At 38.4% G+C, this 22,245-nt stretch overlaps 1 protein-coding gene across 12 annotated transcripts in view; it reads left to right on the plus strand.

Annotated features, from left to right (window-relative positions):
• TP63 (tumor protein p63) overlaps positions 1–22,245 on the plus strand; it is a 255,639-nt gene that overhangs the window by 203,433 nt on the left and 29,961 nt on the right. For all 12 annotated transcript variants that reach the window (XM_004089711.3, XM_030822973.1, XM_003256651.4 and 9 more), the window contains 2 exons: positions 19,082–19,268; positions 21,518–21,633. In XM_004089711.3, coding sequence (XP_004089759.1) covers positions 19,082–19,268; positions 21,518–21,633 — 303 coding nt within the window. The remainder of the gene's footprint in view (positions 1–19,081; positions 19,269–21,517; positions 21,634–22,245) is intronic.

Below are 22,245 nucleotides of genomic sequence, written 5' to 3' on the forward strand. Positions count from 1 at the left end.
TAGCCATGTGATTTGAGATTTGCATATAGTATAGCACTTCTTCTGGGAGAGGTTGAAAGAGCTAAAGTTCTTGTTTTTTGGTGTTGGTGTAGTAGGCAGGGAGGGTTTTGATTCTACCTTTAGGAAAGGGAGGTGTTGAAAAGTTATGCAGGTGTGTGCTGATATTACCTGGCACCTCTATGCATTGTGATACTGAATTACTGGTCTGCCAGCCAAAAGCGTGTAATATAGTATGTCTACTGAGGCAGGTGGTAAAGGTAGTGTCCTAGTCACTGGAATTCTTTTTTTTTCCCCTTCTCTTTGCAACATATTATTAGTAAGGGAGCTGAATTTACTTGTTTTCCAAAATCCCCTGGAGTTGTTTTATTTGAACATGATATTTGGCTTTAAGCAGCTCACCCCTCGATATTCCAAACTTCCTCCCCTCCCTCCCAAAGCAAAACAAAATTTAGGCAAAGCTTACTTATCCATTTTGGACAAGGATATTTTATAAAAAGAAGGAGTTTAGTTCATTTATTAGTTTTCAGGAACTTCTTTTCCATGTCATTGTTGAAATATTTAGTTCATGTGGATGGCCAAAACTGTCATGTCAGTATATAAGGAAATTTGGTTGAAGATCAATACAAAATTAGGCTCATCATTCTTGCCCATGGGCTGGTGCTTCCTGGGAATGAACGAACTATTGAATATATATATATAGTATGTATACAGAAGAACATATATTGAGTTCTACTTTATATATTCATACATATATGATCAGAAATGGCCAGCAGGGTGTGTGTGTGTGTGTGTGTGTGTGTCATCAGAAAGATTACCAACACTTTGTTTTCCACATTCTTTTTTTTTTTTTTTTTTTTTGAGACAGTCTCACTCTATTGCCCGGGCTGTAGTGCAGTGGTGCGATCTTGGCTCACTGCAACCTCTGCCTCCTGGGTTCAAGCAATTCTCCTGCCTCAGACTTCTGAGTAGCAGAGATTACAGGCGTGTACCACCACACCTAATTTTTATATTTTTAGTAGAGATGGGGTTTCACCATGTTGTCCAGGCTGGTCTTGAACTGCTGACCTCGTGATCCACCCACCTCAGCCTCCCAAAATGCTGGGATTACAGGCGTGAGCCACCAGGCTTGGCCTTCCACATTCTTTATTAAAGAGTCGCTTTGCCAGTGCAAATCTGGTAATTGGGTTCTCTAAGAGATTTGCACCAAATTATAAAATAATCAAATGAGGCCAGACGCAGTGTCTCATGCCTATAATCCCAGCACTTCTGGAGATTGAGGTGGGAGGATCACCTGAGGTCAGGAGTTTGAGACCAGCCTGGTCAACATGGTGAAACCCCGTCTTTACCAAAAACACAAAAATTAGCTAGGTGTGGTGGCAGGAGCCTGTAATCCCAGCTACTCAGGATCGCTGAGGCAGGAAAGTCGCTAGAACCCGGGAGGCGGAGGTTGCAGTGAGCTGAGATTGCACCGTTGCACTCCAGCTTGGGTGACAGAGCGAAGCTCAGTCTCAAAATAACAATAATCATCATCATCATCATCATTATCATCAAATGGAAGTAACACTATATATTATCTATTTTCCCCTCTATGAATGATTAGCTCAAGATTTAGGGGGATCATGTAAGTTGCCAGTTATTTCTCAGTGAGTGTCAGATATTTATGGCTTCTTTGAAGAGGCCAATCATTTTTGAAAATTCTTTCAAATGTGCTTTCTTTCCCCCCCATCACAGTATTTTATTTCTGATTTCACTTAGATTTGCATAATGCAAAGAGCCACAGTTGCACTGGAGGTCCTTTCTAAATATGCAACAAGATTAGTGCAACCCACTGCTGACTTATTGAACCCAGGACCTGATGGAGTAGAGTTGATTCTTAAAGCAATTAGTGGGCATTTTGTGTTGTTTTCATGTTCAAGCTCCCATTGTGAGAATATGGTAACACTTTAGGGAAGAAAATCTCAACTCTTAGACAAACTTCTTCGCTTAACTAAAAATAAGTATATATACTCCTGTAAGAATTTGGTGATCATATATTTGTTTTTGTTAATAAGATGACCTCTGAGCTTTATACTTGATTGTCTAATCATGTATTTTGTAATCATGTGTTTATCCACTCAAATTCACTCTGGCACAAATACACCAGTTCCACTTTGGCCTCACACTGTAACTGTTAAAACTGTGTGGGACATGGGGAAGAACACTGGTCTGTACGTCAAGGTGGTCCCAGTTTCTGAGAATTTTTGAGCATATCTCTTCTCCTTTCTGGGGCTTAGATTTTCCTCATCTGCAAATAAAGTGGCTGAACCAAATGATCTTGAACTTTGAATTTTCCTGATCTAACTTTTCCTTTTCCTCCCTCTGCCGCCTCCTCCTCCTCCTCCTCTTCTCTCTCTCTCTCTCTCTCTCTCTCTCTCACTCTCTCGCTCTCTCACCTAGGCTGGAGTGCACTGGTCTGAAGATGGCTCACTGTAACCTCAGCCGCCTGCACTCAAGTGATCCTCTGCACCGCAGCCTCCCAGGTAGCTGGGACTACAGGTGCCACCATACCCAGCTTTTTTCTTTTTTTAATTTTATATAGGCAGAGTCTTCTTGTATTGCCCAGACTGGTCTAAAATTCTTGGGTTCAAGCAATCCTCCTGCCTAGACCTCCCAAAGTGCTGGGATGACAGGCATGAGCCACTGAACATGGCTCCTGATCTAACGCTCTAAAAAAATCTTAGCAAATGTATGTTAAACTAAAAATGCTTTGAAATGGGATAACTCAGTAATAGAAACATAGAACCAAGCCCTTGCTTTAAAATGTCAAGTTGGATTTCTACAGAAATTCTGTAATTAGAATATAATATCGTAGTAAAAGCATTACCTTCATAGAACTAAGGAAATCTGAGTTCACTTCTTCATTGCCCAAATTTAGTTGTGCAACCTTTAGAAATCATTTTATCAGGGATGCACTCCTGACCCTCTGTGATATCATGAAATATGTATTTGGACTTTGTGCAAGTTTTTTGGCATATAACTCCTAAAATCCTTGGAATTTCCAAAATGCTGCCTTTTTTTGTATGCTAATACTGGCTCATGGGTTCAGAATGGGGGTCTGGTCACTGGAAAGGCAAAGGCACAATTAGAGAGTCAGCCCCACCCCCCAGCCTCCAGGAAGGAGAGAGAGGCTGAAGGTTAAGTTGATCACCAGTTGCCAAAGGTTTAATCAATCATGGCTAGATAATGAAGCCTTCATAAAAACCCAAGAGGACAGGTTTCAGCAGGGTTCAAGATAGTAAAACATGTGGAGACTTTTAGAGGTTGAAGCCCAGGGAGGGCATGGAAACTCTGTAACTCTCCCCCCATACCACTCCCTAGATGTCCCTTCATCTTCATCCTCTGCAACATCCTTTATAATAAACCAGTAAATGTAAGTGTTTCCTTGAATTCTGTAAGCTGCTCCAGCAAATTAATCAAACCCAAACTGGGGTCATGGAAACCCCAATTTGAAGCTGGTCAGTCAGAAGTTCCAGAGGCCTGGATTTTCTCCTGGCTGTGTGTAGAGTCTTGGGAACTGAGTCTTCAACCTGTGAGACATGACAGATCTCCAGGTAGACAGTGGCACAGTTGAATTGGAGGACACCCAGCTTGGTGACTGCTGCTTGGTGAGTGGTGAAAAACTCCCATACATTTGGCCACAGAAGTCATCTTCTGTGTTGATGATTGTTGCTGTGGTAATGTGAGAGGAGAGGAAAAAACACAGTTCAAGCATTTCCCCAAAACATCCTCCAAACTAAATAGACCCCCATGTTTTACCTTCTCTCCTTTTGCTTTTTTTTTTTTCAGGACATATATCACGATTTTAGAAATTTTTTTTTAATGTCAGTACTTCCTTTAGATCAACTCCCGTAGTGTAAGGTTTACTGTTGGTTCCCTAATAGCCAGGGCGAGGACTGGCATGAAGTGGGTGCTCAATAAATATTTACTGAATTAATAAGCTTCACCTCTTTAAGTCTCAGTTTTATATCAGAAAATTAGGAGAAGAAGGTTTGGACAAGAGAAGCTGTAATGTTCCTTCTGAGTTCTAACATCTTCTGTATTCTCTGTCTTCTAAAATCATAGGTCTGTAACAAGTTTACAGGTTGGTGCTACTCATAATAATTTACGTATTAAACATTTTAAGTAAGAAATATTTCAAGGTCAGGCATGGTGGCTTATGCCTATAATCCCACTACTTTGGCAGGCTGAGGTAGGCGGATCACACTTGAGGTCAGGAGTTTGAGACCAGCCTGACCGACATGGCGAAACGCTGTCTCTACTAAAAATACAAAAATTAGCCAGGCGTGGTGGCACTTGCCTGTAGTCCCAGCTGTTCGGGAGGCTGAGGCAGGTGAATTGCTTGCACCCAGGATGTGGGTGTTGCAGGGAGCCAAGATCATACCACTTCCCTCCAGCCTGGGCAACAGTGTGAGACTCCATCGCCCCGCACCCCTTCCCCCACCACCACCAAAAAAAGAATTATTTTTAATGTAAAAAAAGTAAGTAAATTAAAACATCTGAGTATAAGACAAAATGTTAACATTTTTCCATATTGCTTCAAATCTTTTCCTTAAATATAATATAAAGCAAAAAGTCCTCCTCCATTCTATCTCATTTCCCTTCTTTCAGCCATTAAAATGAATAAAATATACCTGTATATAAGAACATGGATAAATCTGGGAAGCATGGGAATTGAAAATAGATTACGAAGGCTAAATGCAGGATGATGTAAATTAGTTAAATTTTAAGGACACGCAAAATTATATTACATATATTTATGGGCATATGGATGTATATTAAAAATGTATGGGAGTAGATAAAATTCATTTTTTTAATAAATGAATCTAGTAATTTGAAATGGTTGAGAACTTAATGATTATTAGTAGATAAATATGAACTGTGATTTATTATAAATGGTTAACATTCAAACTTTAGCAGACTTTTATTACGTCAACAACCACTTTCTCACCAGGTTGAGATATTGTTTTCACAGTGCTGTCTCAAAATTACTTAAGCTATGTTAAACACTTTATGTGGAGAATCTTAGAAATGTGAGGCTTCAGTAATAATCATTATATGTGACTTTTATTTTGATCTTTGCAGTTGAGTAAGGATATTTGTATCTATTTTTTCTTTCACATTAAGAGATATGAACTGTAACTTTTTCCATTTTATATTTGTAATGATGAAGTGGCCAAAATGTGGGTTAGATGCTCGCCACCCGCAGAGCTCAGTTAACAACAGTGAGGTCTGATAACAAAGCAAGAGAATTTATTTTATTCCAAAGCTAGCTTGGGAAGGGGCACAAAGCGTTCTGCCTTTAAATGTATTATTTCCAGCCGGACGTGGTGGCTCACGCTCATAATCCCAGCACTTTGGGAGGCCGAGGCAGGTGGATCGCTTGAGCCCAAAGAGTGAGAGACCAGCCTGGGCAACATGGGGAAACCCCCATTTCTACTGAAAAAAAAAAAAAAAAAAAAAAAAAGAAAAAAAAATTAACTGGGCATGGTGGTGGGCGCCTGTAATCCCAGCTACTCTGGAGGTTGAGGCAGGAGAATCGCTTGAACCTGGCAGGCAGAGGTTGCAGTGAGCCAAGATTGCGCCACCGCACTCCAGCCTGGGTGACAGAGCGAGACTGCCTCAAAAATAAATAAACAAAATAAAATGTGTTAGTTCCCCTTTGGAGCAGAAAGAAGTGGACACTTTTATAAGGTAAGGAGGGAAGTGAACAAGGGCAGGGGGGTCCCCCTGCTAGCTTGGTGCCTTATATATCTGATAGTTGAGTTGGCACCTTCCTGGGCAGAAATAAGTTGTGAAAATGGCCAAGCAGGCATACCTGAGATATGCCCTCCTGATGGATGAAAGTCCCGAGGCCACCCCCTGAAGGTGAAAGTTCCATGACGGGTGTGCTCTGGTCTGCAAATGGGCTATCAACTCTCCAGGAGCAATGTGGCTTGGAGCGCACTGTTAGAACTTACCCTGCAGGGAGTATCTGGTGAGGGGGACGTGAAGGGTTTTTTTTTTTTTTTTTTTTTTTTTTTGAGACAGGGTCTCGCTCTTTTGCCCAGCCCGGAGTGCAGTGGCGCAATCTCGGCTCACTGCAAGCTCCGCCTCCTGGGTTCACGCCATTCTCCTGCCTCAGCCCCCCGAGTAGCTGGGACTACAGGCGCCCGCCACTGCGCCCGGCTAATTTTTTGTATTTTTAGTAGAGACGGGGTTTCACCGTGTTAACCAGGATGGTCTCGATCTCCTGACCTCGTGATCCACCCGCCTCGGCCTCCCAAAGTGCTGGGATTACAGGCGTGAGCACGTGAAGGGTTTTATCTGCATTTCTGAAGGGCTAAGTAGGAAACAGGGAACAGGAGGAAAGGGGACAGGAGAAGAGAAAATAATAAAAATAATAGTAACTCATTCCCTTTTTCTTAGAAAAAAATGGGAGTACTCAGTTACGACTACATGAAGGCAGAGGGAGAGAATAAAAAGAGGAGGCAGAATTTAAATAGGATTTTTTAACTCCTAGTCCAATAAATAAATGATGCCCACAGTTGTTGGTGTTGGACAACAGTCTGTTTTCTGTTGCTCTTAGATCTGAGTACTGAGCTCTCTCCTTCACAACAAAATTGGCCTATTAATTCCAGTGTTCCTTCATGTAATTTTTTTATTTGTCCAGAACTAAAACTATCCTTTCTCTATTGTTGACAATTCCATTGGCTAAGCCAGGTTTCAATTGTCTGCTGAATATCAGGAGCCCTGTGTTAAAATTAACTCATTCATTCTGCTTTGATTTTAGAAAACGGATAAGCAAATAACTGATATTATTTTTGCAAGCATCTTTTGTTCTAAAGCATAATATTTATCGGTCTGTTTTGGTACTTCCATGTATATATTTCATGTTAAAACCAAGAAGGCTGAATTTAGTAAATCCAAAGAGTTTCCCCCATCTTTTTCCCTTTTCATTCATTTCTACTGGCCTAGGTCGGGCCCTCCTCATTTCTTGTCTGAATAGCTCCTGGTGGGTTTCCCCCGTTTTTACTTTGCTTGCTCCCACCACCTTTGTATTTCTGAATGTAAAGAACTGATTAGGTCTTTCCCCTACCTTATAATCCTCAGTGACACCTCTTTGCCTGCTCATAGTAGTTAACGGTATCTTGTGACATCCAAGGCTCCTCAGAATCTGGTAAGTGCCTTTCTAGCTCAGCCTCATTGACTTCTGCTCGGCTACTCCTCCTCCTTCCCCCATCCCATCTATATTTCATCCACGGTTAACATCCCTTTGCTTTTACTGATGATATTCTGTCTTCATGGAAAGCCTACTGTTGTCTCCTGGCTTTTTCTTCCTTTCTTTCTTGGGTGCACAATCCAATTTGTGAATAATAGCTTCTTTTTTTAAGGCCTAGTTTAAATATCTCTACCTCTGTGAAAATTGTCTTTTCTATTTTAATTTTCTCTTTCTTATCCCCAGCCAATTCATCAGCTAATCTGGTGACTTGTCGTCACCTCTACTGCTGGTCTAAGCCACTCTCATCTTTCACTTGGATTATTGGCAGGAGCCCCCTGACTGGTCTTCCTCCTTCCGTCTTTGTTCCACAAAGTCTGTCCTTCACATAACAGCTACAGTAGTCTTATGGAAATGAAAATCAGACCACATCAGTTGCTCAAGCCTCTCTAGTGGCTTCCTATCTCACACAGAAAAAGCTCAAGACCCGTCCTGCTCTACGAGGCCTTGCGTGATCTGGGCTCCCTATTATCTCTGATCTCGGATCTTAACTCCTACCACCGTAGGCTTTGCTTACTTTTCTGCAGGTGCACTGGCCTCCGTGGCAAGCATACTCAGCCAGGACCTTAGCACTTGCTGCCTCTAGTACTTGGAACACTATCTCCCCAAGTATATATATGGCCCAGCTCGTTATTTCCTCTAGATGTTTTTCTCCAATATCATCTTATTGAAGAATTCTTTCCTAACAATCTTGGAAAAAACAATATCCTCTTCATACTCACTCCCCTGACTCTTGGCTTTTTATACTCTATCCCTTTTAAATTTACCCTGATTTACTTTTTCTTATAGCACTTATCACTATCTGACATAGTAGTTATTTGTTTATTCTAGAATTTTAGCATTTTTAGGGCATAGACTTCGTTTTTGTTTAATGCTGAATTTCTAAAACTAAAACAGAGCCTTGGTAATAGTATACGCTCAATCAAAATCAAATTTATTACCTAGTAGTTGTTCTAGCTGTGTAATCCCATAACACTTGCAGATGGCTCCTTTATACCCAGTGTATTTTGGTTGTTTTTGCCGTACTCTGCCTCTAGACTGTGAGCAACTTGAGGATAAAGATTGATTTTTTTCTTTCAATTTAGTTTATATTTCAAGTACCATCCTAGGCAGTATGGAGACATAAAATTCTGCATTCCAGGATTTTCAAATCTTACTTCTATCTGTTCCCAGTACAGAATAAGGACCTAGCATTGTGCAATACATGCTCAGTAAGAGTTTGCTAGATAAGTATTGAATGTTGTACAAATGAGAAGAGCTAGCTCTCATTTGTGGTTTATGATGGCAACTGACTAGCAGCTTTTAGTGTAGTCTCTCCTAAGTTGTTGTTTTTATGTTTGTTTGTTTGTTTGAGACGGACTTTTGCTTTTGTTGTCCAGGCTGGAGTGCAATGGCGCAATCTCAGCTCACTGCAACCCCCGCCTCCTGAGTTAAAGCAATTCTCCTGCTTCATCCTCCCGAGTAGCTGGGATTACAGGCACGTGCCACCAGGCCCAGCTAATTTTTTTTTGTATTTTTAGTAGAGACGGGATTTCTCCATGTTGGTCAGGCTGGTCTTGAACTCCTGACCTCAGGTGGTCCACCCGTCTTGGCCTCCCAAAGTGCTGGGATCACAGATGTGAGCCACTGCGCCGGGCCTCTTCTAAGTTTTTATGAAAATATTAATATTACCAATTCCAGAAAAAATTAAACTAAATTGGACACTCAAGCCATTGGCAGAATTTTATAATAATTTTATGCTCTAAAAGCCTGATAGAATAGAACTGAAAAATGTCAAAATGAAATGAAAGCTGCAAACACTAGCTATGGCTATATCTTGCTATGTTCATGGAAAAGTAAAAAAGTGAGAAAGGGCTTATATTAAAAACAAACAAAATCCTATCTATAGGGGAACATCATTTTAAATACTCAAGAAAATCAACTTAGGAACTGGAAGAAATATTTAGAAGATTAGTGCAAATTAATAAGACAGTAACACTATAAAGTTGGGAAAACGTGACAAACCTAAAATTGCAGACTGAGATGTAAAGAGGAGTAGTAAAAAGGGATGAAAATTAAATAAGGAAAGACATTTGAAATGCAGCAGCAGAAGTGAAAGTAGTATTTGTAGTAGAATAGGGCAGAATTAACTGTAGAAAACCATACACATACTGAAGACAAATTTAAGAAGCTTTCCCAAAATGCAAACAATAGGAAAAACTGCATAAAATGTATGGTGGATAGAAAGTGGAGAGACTAAGTAAGACCTTACGTGTTTCTGGAAACTGATACGAGCAGAAGAAACAAAAATACAATTGAAGAACAAAATTTATTGAGTTCAAGCATGAAAGTTAAAAGGACCCACCAGTTTCCAAGTAACTTCAATTTTAAAAATCACATTTAGAGGCATTACCACTTTATTTTTTAAAAAAGATAAACAAAATTCTACAAGAAACTATGGAGAAATAAGCAGCTTACTTAATTTAAAGAAATAAAATTCAGATTGACCTTGGACTTTTCTACAACACTAAAATGTACATTGACTCAATTACTCTGTTTTAAGAGATCTATCTAAAACCAATTTATATACTAAACTGTGCTATATGGTGTTATTTTTAACTGGAGTAAAATTTATACACAAGTATACTAAATTATACTATTATACTAAAAAGTTATGATTAAATAAGTAATGGTATATCCCTTTTTAATACTGTAACAGCAACCACTTAAAATCACGTTTTTAAATTAGGACATGGTCATGATATATTAAATTATAAAAAGAATACCGTCTTTGTGTTATATGCCCCTAGTTTGTACAAAGGTGTAAGTGTGTTTGTGTGTGTATGTGTGTGTGTGTGTGTATGTATGTGTGTGTGCATGCACAGAAAACTGTTAACAATGTTAATAATGGTATGTATCTCTTGAGTAAGCAAGAAATCATTTTTTTCCAGAATTCTATGTGCACGTTTTGACAATGATGAAATATGAATAAAAGGCAGATTGTAGAAAAAGAGAAGTTAGGGAGACATTGATAAAAGTTTTACATTTTCTGTAATTGCTTCTCATAGTGACAACACTACAGGGCAAGGTACTTTATACCTTCACGTAGAAGGTTTGAAATATTTACTATCCACCCAAAGAGCTGCTGGAAATGTAATACAATGGGCTGGCATAATCGAAAAAGTTCTTAGCTATAGAAGATATTTTTTCAGGTACAAAATCAACTGAGTTCTTAATTTAATGCCTGTAAGTAGGAGAAACCTACATAGAGATATAAGGTAACCCTGGGAATAGCAATTTAAAAATCTGTTTAGAATGGTAAAGAAATGTGTAAAGGAGAAAATAAGTTTGAGCTAGAAATGGAACCCGTGAAACAAGTAGAAGACCTAGAGAATTAATTTTCTTAGGAATGTAAGTGTTGTCGTTCGATATATTGTTTATGAGAACTGATAAAAGATTTAAAAGAAATGCTTCCTATATGACTCAGTATTAAGAATTAGATATATCAAAACTTTGTGGATATAGCTAAGAAGTACTTAGAAGAAACTTGGTAGAATTAAATGCTTATATTAGAGAAAAAACATGAAAGTCTAAAATGAATGATATATGATTCTAGTTCAAAAAAATAGCAAACTCAACCCTGGTTTAATTATTGCAGTCACATAAAAATAAAAATTTAAAGGTATACAGATTTGAAAGGAAGAAGTAAAACTGTCTCTGTTCATAGTTGACACGATCATCTGTGTAGATCGTAAGGAAGGCATCTACAAAAAGCCACAAGAACTAGTAAGTTTAGCAAGGTCATAGGATACATGGTCATTATACATGAATTAATTATGTATAAAAACATGACATAGTATAAAACACATTCGAAACAAAAAGGAATTTTCATTTTTAAAAGTACCGTTTATAACAATTATTTTAAAATAATTATTTTAAAATAAAATACTGAAGGATAAATCTAACAAAATATGTACAAGATTTATACACAATGTTTATAAAACATTTCTGAGTAAAATTAAAGATACTCTGTTTAGCAAAGACTTGGAACCAAGCCAAATGTCCAACAACAATAGACTGGATTAAGAAAATGTGGCACATATACACCATGGAATACTATGCAGCCATAAAAAATGATGAGTTCATGTCCTTTGCAGGGACATGGATGAAGCTGGAAGCCATCATTCTCAGCAAACTATCGCAAGGACAAAAAACCAAACACCGCATGTTCCCACTCTTAGGTGGGAATTGAACAATGAGAACACATGTACACAGGAAGGGGAGCATCACACACTGGGGCCTGTTGTGGGGTGGGGGGAAGGGGGAGGGATAGCATTAGGAGATATACCTAATGTTAAATGATGAGTTAATGGGTGCAGCACACCAACGTGGCACATGTATACATATGTAACTAACCTGCACATTGTGCACACGTACCCTAAAACTTAAAGTATAATAAAAAAAAAGTACTCTGTTTAAATGGAGAGATATCATATGCTCATGGTTTAAAAGACACCACATTGCTAAGGTATCTGTTCTCCCCTAAAGGACCTTACATATTTAACACAATCTCATGCAAAATCTTACCAGGCATTTTTATGGAAATTGTAAACCGCATGTAAATTTTGTATGGAAAAATCAAAGGATATAAAATAGCCAGAACAATTTTCAAAAAGAACAAAATTGCAAGAATCAGATTTCAAGACTTACTATAAAGTAGGTTAACCCAGACAATTTGAAATTGATATATGGATAGACAAATAGATCAATAGGAAAGAGGGAAGTATTCAGATACAGACATGAACACATATGACCAATTGATTTTCAATAAAGAGTCCAAGGCAGCTCAACAAGGGAAAATATGCAAGCAATCTTTTCAACAAATGGTGTTAGAACAATTGGATATGTGTTGAAAAGGAGAAGAATTATAAACCCTTAACTCACACCATATACAACAATTGACTGAAAATACAATTCTAAATGGGAGAGCTAAGACAATAAATCTACTTGAAGAAAACATAGAAAATCCTCCTAATGTTAGGCCAAGATTTCTTAGGATATGAAAAGCAAGAGCTTTAAAGGGAAAATATTAATAATTAACTATTTTGGAAAAGCAGGAAAAAAAGCCAAGCCACAGGCTGGGAGAAAATATATTTTTTAAATGTATATCTGATAAAAGACTTGTAGCCAAAATACATAAGGGACTCCTAAAACTCAAGAAAAAAAGCAACCTAATTAACAAATTACCCAAAATCACCAAAATAACCCAATTAAAAAATGGGCAAAAGACCTGAATGGATATTTCTCAAAATAGGATAAGCATATGAAAAATGCCTAATATCACTAATCAGAGAAACGCAAATCAAACTACAGTGAAATACTACTTCAGTTAGAATGGCTATTAACAACAAGATAACTGTTAGTGAGGATGTGGAGAGAAGAGAACCTTTCAGTGGGAATGTAAATCAGTACAGCCATTATGGAAAATAGTATAGAAGTTCCTTGAAAAATTAAAAATATAACTACCGTATGATCCAGCAATCTCACTACTAGGCATATATCCAAAGGGAATAAAATCAGTATGTCAAAGGGATATCTTCACTCCTGTATTTATTGCGGCACTATTTGCAATAGCCAAGATATGCAGTCAACCTAAGTGTCCATCAAAGGATAAATGGATAAGCAAATGTTGTGTATATGCACAGTAGAATACTATTCAGCCAGAAAAACATAATGAAATCCTGAGGCTGGGCATAGTGGCTCATGCCTGTAATCCTAGTACTTTGGGAGGCTGAGATGGGAGGATCACTTAAGCCTAAGAGTTTGAGACCCGCTTGGGCAACATAGTGAGACCCCATCTCTACAAAAAGCATACACCAAAATTAGCTGGGCGTGGTAGTGCTCACCTGTAGCCCTAGCTACTCAGGAGGCTGAAATGGGAGAATTGCTTGAGTCTGGGAGGTCGAGGCTGCAGTGAGCCGTGATGGCGCCAGTGTACTCCAGCCTGAGTGACAGAGCAAGAACCTGTCTCAAAAAATAAAAAAAAGAAATCCTGATCCTGTCATTTACAACAACATGGATAAATCTGAGGACATTATATTAAGTGAACTAAGCCAGGCACAGGAAGATGTAACCACATGATCTCACTCAAACGGAATCTAAAAATGTTAATCTCATAGAAGTCGAGAGTAGAATAGGGGTTAGCAGAGGCTGAGAAGGGGATGCAGGGTGAGGGGAAATCGGGAAAAGATGGGTCGATGGGTACAATATTATTACAGTTAGAAGGAATAAGTTCTGTTCTATCGCACAGTAGGGTGACTGTAGTTAACAGTAACGTATTGCATATTTCAAAATAACTAGAAGGGTGGATTTGGATGTTCTTACTACAAAGAAGTGATCAATGTTTAAGGAGATAATGGATATACTACATATCCTAATTTGATCATTATACAATATAGACATGTATCAAAACATCACATTTTACCTATAAATATATACAATTATTTTGTATCAATCATAAAACAAAACCTAAAAAGTGAAATTTCTGTATTACAACAGGGGAAAAACACAGTCTGTATTACAATTTTTCTTTTTTTTCTTTTTTTTGAGACGGAGTCTCGCTCTGTCACCGAGCCTGGAGTGCAGTGGCGCGATCTCGGCTCACTGCAAGCTCTGCCTCCCGGGTTCACGCCATTCTGCTGCCTCAGCCTCTCCGAGTAGCTGGGACTACAGGCGCCCGCCAACACGCCCGGCTAATTTTTTTTTGTATTTTTAGTAGAGACGGGGTTTCACCATGTTAGCCAGGATGGTCTCGATCTCCTGACCTCGTGATCCGCCCGCCTCGGCCTCTCAAAGTGCTGGGATTACAGGCGTGAGCCACCGCGCCCAGCCGTATTACAATATTTTTTAACTTAAAAGGTACAAAATATTTGAACGAATACTTCAAAAAATATCAAATAGTTGTATAGAATTATATAACATGTAAGTTTGTTCTTATTTTTATTATATATAAATATGAATGAAATAAGTACCTGAAAAGATGTTCAACATTATTAATCATCAGAGAAATGTTAATTTAAACCACAATGAGATCTGCATACATATCAGAATGACATCAATTAAAATAACAGCTGACAATACCAGATGCTGACAAGGATATGAAGTCCTCATATACTGCAAGTGACAATGTAAAATGGTACAACCGCTTTGTAAAGCTATTTGACCGTTTGTTAGTAAACATATACTTACCCAGCAATCATATTCCTAGGTATTCAAGAAAAAATGGAAATGTACATCCTCACAAAAATTTGTACATGAATGTTCATAATAGTTTTACACACGATAGAAAAAAATGGAAATAATTGGTGAGTTGATAAATAATGAAGTCTATTCAAAAATACAATGGAATGCTGACACATGCAAAAACCACAGATAAATCTCAAAGGCTTTATCACATAAGATTATATACTATATGTTTCCATTTACATAAAATTCTGGAAAGGTAAAACTAGCGGAAAGAAGAGGTACATGATTGTTGAGGCCAGGAGCTGGGGAGGGGATTAACTTCAAAGAAGCAAAGGATAATTGGAACAGGGATGGAAATATTCTATATCTTGATTGTGGTAGTAGTTACACAACGGTGTCCATTTGTCAAGCCATCGGCTTTTGCACTTAAAAGCTGGTATACTTTGCGGAAAAGTATACCACATAAAACAAAACCCCCATACAAAAAAGAATAAATTAGGCCTTAGAATGAAAAGAATCTCAAGTCAATGTTGAGGAGCAATTTAGACGTGAATTTTTTAAATTCCACAGAGAAAGAAAGATAGTAAAATAAGCTATGTGTGTTCAAATTTACAATTTCTGCTGACTTGAATCATCAGGGTATTTTAAAATCTTGCTGTAAATCAGATTCCCATGTTCCAATCTTGCGGAAGCCGGGAAAATTGGAGATGATAGTGCTATTTTGTAAGGGATACGGAAGTGGGCAAGTCTAAGGGCTTCTTAATACACATAGACCAGGGAGACTGAACTTAGTACTGGGTAAAAAAAGTAAAGGTCATCATGGAACAGATTTGCAAACAATGAAGTAAACAGAGTAGCAGAGATTTGGCATTGTAAAAAGAAAAAAAGCGATTGTGCCAGACCACTTCAGCGCCTCTAGTTGCTGAATTGCAGGACTGGTAATTGAACCAAAAGCAATAAACAGAATGCATCTTGGCTGTGGTCAGATATTTTGATTTCGTCAAATATGAAACCCTCACCACTAAAATTGGAAAATACGGTTTGCAGTACAGATACAGCACTAGCTGAAAAGTGATATCTGAATTGTCCTGGCATGACGTGGAGAGCAGAGGAAAAAGAGAAGTGTACCACACTGGGAATATCACTTTTGTTGTTGTTGTTGCTGTTGCTTGCTTGTTGCTTTTAATTTTTTTAGGTTTCAGATTCAGTGGGTACATGTTCAGTATTGTTACATGAATGTATTGTATAATGGTGAGGTTTGGGCTTCTAGTGTACCTGTCACCCAAATAGTGAACATTGTACCCAATAGATATTTTTTAACCCTCATCCCCTCCTACCTTCCTCATTTTTGGAGTCCTCAGTGTCCATTATTTCCATCTTTATGTCCGCGTATTGTCCTTTTCGGGTTTTTTTTTTTTTTCGTATTTTTAGTAGAGACTGGATTTCTCCATGTTGGCCAGGCATGTCTTGAGCTCCTGCCTGCCTTGGCCTCCCATACTGCTGGGATTATAGGCATGAGCCACTGTGCCTGACCACATGTGTATTCACTACTTATCTCCCACATAGAAGTGAGGACACATGATACTTGATTTTCTTTTTCTGAGTTGTTTCACTTAGGATAATGGCCTTCAGATCAATTCATGTTGCTGCAAAGGACATGATTTCAGGGAATAGCATTTTGAATTTTGGGTGATGATCCTATGGTGTGTTTGAAGCATTAAAAAGTTGTATGGGTGGAACATGGGGTGAGAAATGTGTGTGGGTGGGAGTGGAGGGGTAGGAGGAATTAGAGATAGATGAGGCCATAATACAGAGGGCCTCATAAAGTCCTCAATAAACCATGTTAAAGAGCAAGACTGTATCCTTGACTTCCCAGAGCCAGCTGGTATAATCGTCCAGGTTGTCTTCCACCTGGCCCAAAGTTTTTTCAACTCTATCACTTGCTGCCTCTCCCTACAATTAAATGAGTAAGCAATGTATTGAGAAATTAATAAAACTATGTTAAATAGACCACTTTCGAGCTCCATTTTAATTCTTGGAGAAGAGTATAAACATTGTAATTGATTCAGAAAAGAACCACAATGTTGGAAACTAGAAAAAGGTAAACATTTGCATGGCTGAGTTAAGAGAAGAGAGAGATAAGAAACTGTTATTACAGGACTAGGATAGACTCATATACCAGTTACTAAGCAGGTTCTCGGGCGAGTCCTTTCTGTACATTTATTTTCTTATTTATAAAATAGGGATAATAATTCAAGTCAATTATCTGTTATCTGCAATTCTGAAGTTCCAAGAGCTCTGAAAATCAGAAGTTGGTTCAGTTTTATTTTGATTTCTTAAGTTTGTGGCACACTCATTTGATGGTGAAACCCAGGCTTCGTAGTCATTTATCAGTTAGTATGAATATTTATGAATTCTGCAGAAATAATGTTTGATCTTATGGTGCTACCCTAAATTCTGCTGGATACATTTATATGTTATACAAACTATTCTTTTTCTAAAATCTGAACAATTCTGGATTCTGAAAATTCTGGCCCCAGGGGTTTCAGATAAGAGATAGTATGCTTGTAATACCTTCCTCTTAGAGTTGTATCAGGATAAAATTTCTTAAGACAGAACTCAGTAAACGATGAAGCTATTATTATTTATCATTAATTAAGCTTAAAAATTAGATTCCCACCCCCATCCCCGAGAATGAACAAGAATTAGCACTTGATGATCCTTAATCTTATTCTTAATGCTTTTATACTTTACTCTGTCAAGCTTGATTTATAGTATATCAGTTATTAAAATGGAATGTTTTTCGTAAGAAGCTTCTACTCTGAACACTTAACCTTCATTTCTGCAATCTTTACATACTTGGAAGGATACCTTATTTGCCTTTAGGTATTAGTTGACAGACTTATTTTTCAGTCATCTTTCCTAAGGGTCATCTTACGAAATTCATGGTTAGATTATGCATTATATACCTCCTAACGAAAGCACGAATGGATATGCTTATTTTCTTCAAGTTCTCAATAAAAGGAAGTTCTTAATATGTCATAAAACAATTTCTGTGTAAGTCATTTGTTAAAAGCACAAGAGCAAAAATACCCATCTAGATTTCATTCAGTGTTTCCCAAGTAGAGTTTTATTTTTGTGGTTGAATTTTGGCATGTTTCCTATTTCTTCAAGCTATATAAAACCCTTTTGCTGTGTCTAATCCATGGCCTGCGGGCATGGAGGACTGATTTTGCAATACTTTTCTAGCATTGGGAAACTTTTAACTAAAAATTTCGTATGCTGGAGTACTTGGAAGAAAAGGAAAGGTCATTTAAACAAATACTATATTTTAAAATGAAGAAATAAAGCAACGTTTTAGATGCGTGATTTTTGTTAAGATACTTGCCATTAGTGAGAGTTAGGGTGGGACATACCAGTAACGAATCCGATTGCCACCATGGCTCTGCCCACCCCCATCTTTCCTCTGGGAGGATGTTGGGGCCAACTTATGATTGCAACCTGTGTGTGTGTTTATCCTTTGTTTGGATACATGTTACTAGGTGCCCCACTCTTGGCCAGCAATTCCAGTGCCTGGGTGGTTTGCCTGAGCAAAGTGCCTGAGTGGGTAGGAATGTAGTGATAGGGCTTTGACCCAGAGCACAGGGATGATGAGGTTTACTACAGTGTAAGGATTAGAATGAAGGTTCTCTTCTGCTTCAGAAGTGGGAAGAGGAAGCAACACAGGATAGGATCTGTATCTGGTTCTAGGTCTCAGGCTTTCTCCAGCCCGTTTTGCCAACTTACAACCAACTAACCACCACTAAACTTCCTCCCCCTGGAGAAGGAAAAATTTCACTCACTTGTGAGTGAGACGATCTGCATCCACATCCTTTCTGTGCCATGATTAGCTGTGCTACATTAGGCCAGGTGTTTTTAGGAGTTTAGGACAGAACGGCCCCATACAGCTCTTGCATTCTCCTAGTCTATGTATGACATTAGAAGGAAAGTGCAGGCGTTCAGGGGAGTTCTTGTTTTACAGTTTCAAGCAATCTGACGTCAGGCGAAATCTCTTCACTCTCTAACAGATATTCCATCGTAAAAAAATCCCATGAACCCTAATTCCTATGAGTCTCTCTAAAGTATATTAAAGACTGGATTAATTATAATCTAGGCAGAAATCTGTCTTTATGGTTGTTGTTTAATATCACTCAGTACATGCCAATACCCTTCTTTCACTTAGTTTATGGTAATCCATGAAGCTACTCATGGTATCACTCATTTAAACCCCTCTGAGCCTCAGCTTCTTCATCCTAAAGGAAAATAACAGGAAATAATGGCATAAATGTGTTTTGATAAACATAAAACCTTTTGTAAACATAGGGTTTTATTTATGATAGCACAAAATATTAATATAACTTCCTCTAATAACATTGACATATGTCACATCTATAGTAGCCAGTAGTAAACATGCAGCATGCAGCTCTAAAAAGTGGACAGATTTTCATTGTTCTGATTTGGAATGTAACAATATCTCCTGTTGGTTCTCTCCTTCCTTTCTCCACTGGCCCCAACTCTAAGCAGTATTCCACTGAACTGAAGAAACTCTACTGCCAAATTGCAAAGACATGCCCCATCCAGATCAAGGTGATGACCCCGCCTCCTCAGGGAGCTGTTATCCGCGCCATGCCTGTCTACAAAAAAGCTGAGCACGTCACTGAGGTGGTGAAGCGGTGCCCCAACCATGAGCTGAGCCGTGAATTCAATGAGGGTAAGCAGAATTTGAATCTCTAACTGTTCAGCCTCCTTGAAAGTCAAGATTCTGTGGGTATTTCTGTTTGAGACCTACCTACCTGGTTCAGACTTCTGCACTCTGATGGCAGATCAGTCTGCCTTTTTTTTTTTTTTTTTTTGGCTGATAGTATCTAAGAATAATGATAAATAAATTCATGGCTTTCATAGTGGTTGAACTATTTAATATTAGTAATTACTAGATCACCTGAATTCCTGGTTATCTTTACTCCTTACTGCTTCCTTCTTTTTATTTTTCTTGCCTTTAAAATAAAATAAGAGCTGGGTGCGCTGGCTCACGCCTGTAATCCCAGCACTTTGGGAGGCCGAAGTGGGCAGAGATCGTGAGGTCAGGAGATCGAGACCATCCTGGCTAACATGGTGACACCCCATCTCTACTAAAAATACAAAAAATTAGCTGGGCGTGGTGGCGGGCGTCTGTAGTCCCAGCTACTCGGGGAGGCTGAGGCAGGAGAATGGCGTGAATCCCGGAGGTGGAGCTTGCAGTGAGGCAAGATTGCACCACTGCACTCCAGCCTGGGCGACAGAGCAAGACTCCATCTCAATAAATAAATAAATAAAAATAAGAGGGTGCAAGGAGACTACATGTTAGCTATTCTACTTGGCCCAGGCTACAGTATCTTCAGATTTAGTGTTTTCCCAGAAAGATTCTCAAGTCTAGACCAGTCGAAATCTGGAAGGGTAAGAGAAAGTAGCACCAAATGAAAGAAATAATGAAAAAAAACAGAAGAAGAAAGGGGAAAAAAAGATGAGAAGGCAAGTAATGGTTAAGGGGAATAAATAGAAGGCCTAGAGCATACTGTGGGCAGTCAAATAAAGGACTGGGAGTCGAGGGATGAGGTATCTTGAAGGCCGCCTTTAGGCTCTATATCCAGGAATAAGTCATGCCTCCTATTCTGCATCTCAGATCCTACAACAATTTAGCAAAAAAGATCAGTATTTCCAAGAGTTCCCTTAGATCTGATATTACCGTTCCATGAAGGGAGACTAAATAGAGAGTGCTGAAAAGTGGAAAATAAGAGCCAGATAAAGCATAAGCAATCCTCAAAGAGTATTGAGGGTGCCAAAGGTGTCGGGGGTTAGGATACTTTATAGAAAAAATATTAAAATATAAGGATTGATAAATATAGAGAATATAATTGTAGAGAAAATTAATGGAAGAAGAAAGAGAATGGATTGGAATTTAAAAGAAGAAAATAAAGCCAAAATACTCTTTAAAAAACTATTTTTTACACATTAATTTCGAGTCCTTGCCCACATGGCCATATTATCCGTACATTTGTATCTTGTTTTTCACTTAACAATCTGCCATAAAGAATATTGCAATATAGATAGACTTCATTATCAGCCTACCTAACTTGGTATTTCACCAAGATAACATACTATGTGTGTTTTCTCACTTTTTAAACATAAAAATTGTTTTTAGTTTTAACCATAATAGATGATGCAGCAGAGAACATTTTGATACACTTCGCTTTTTACTTTTATTGAGTGGTTTTTGTAGACTGGGACTATAGGACCTAAGAGCTGTTAAAAACAGCTTTACGGGTCCCAATTCTTGGAGCATCTTCTTCTTTCTGGAGCTCTGCTAAGTATCACAATTTTGTGAAACTTTACTCAGTCTCTTTTTTAAAATTGCATCCCTTTTCTTACACCCAACTTGGGACTCCTTCAACACACAAACACCAGAACGTTTCTTGTCTTTATAATCAACACAATGTTTAAAAGTTGAGGAGGAGGAAAGAAGAAAAAGTGGAAGGCACATCCTTGCTATCTTCTGCTTCTCAGTATATTTGCTGGTCAGACTTTTGGGCAGCATTTTCTCAGTTAAACTGATTTTTTTTTTAATTAATTTGCTTATTTCCCTTTAATTTTCCAGGAAGCTGGCAAAATTTCCTCCACGATGAGGTCAGAGATGTAGTTATAGAGTTCCATAAAGCTTGAGTCATTAATCTTAAACTCCAAATTATAGGACTGTTCCCTTAAATATAGATGTGCATTCCAGCCCTTTCTGTTGCTATAAAGGTTTTGACACCTTCATGTATTTGATATCTGGCTACGGGATCTGTTCATTTCTTCAAGGATGCACATTTTCTTTATTATACGGACTATTTCTTTTGCCACCAATGTCCTGTTCATGCAATTTCACTTTATTTTCTTTATTTTTAAGGTAAAGAACTAACTCTTTTATCGTTTTCTTCTCTGCAGGACAGATTGCCCCTCCTAGTCATTTGATTCGAGTAGAGGGGAACAGCCATGCCCAGTATGTAGAAGACCCCATCACAGGAAGACAGAGTGTGCTGGTACCTTATGAGCCACCCCAGGTAAAAAGCAAACCAAACCAAAACAACACTCTATGGACTGAGTAGACTTGAGAGAACATCTGTTTCAGCAACAGGGATGTTTCTAGCATCTATCACTGTCTTAGTTCTTGTCATCAAATATGTAATATTTTTGTATTTTTTTTCTACCTATTCTCCACATGCTTTCCCTTCGGAATACCTAAATATGCACTGAATCAACTTGGTAACATGGCTCTATGTCCATATTCCCATCTTAAGGGCAGATAACAATTGAACTGGCAATTGTGTGTATAATGGGATTGTTTTATCCAACTGGCAATTGGACGGGTAGTGGATATGCAATAGTAGTGGATGCAAGTGTTACCATAAGTGGGAAAGCCTAAGAGGGATCTCTTAGCTGAAGTTTGGATGAACAGATGATAGATTTGTAAATCTGTTTCGTGAAGCAGAGTAGTGTGGTTGAAAGTACACTGGTGTAACAGAACCCAAGTTCTTTGGTTTCCTGGCTTGCTGTGTGGACCTTCGGCAACTCTCTCTCTCTAGGCTTCAGTTGCCTTACCCATATGTATGTACTTTGGACTAGATTATTTTTAATTCTGAGAACATTTTGAGCCCTAAGATGTTATTAATGGA

Source organism: Nomascus leucogenys, chromosome 11, assembly GCF_006542625.1.
Source record: "Nomascus leucogenys isolate Asia chromosome 11, Asia_NLE_v1, whole genome shotgun sequence".
Taxonomy (NCBI): domain Eukaryota; kingdom Metazoa; phylum Chordata; class Mammalia; order Primates; family Hylobatidae; genus Nomascus; species Nomascus leucogenys.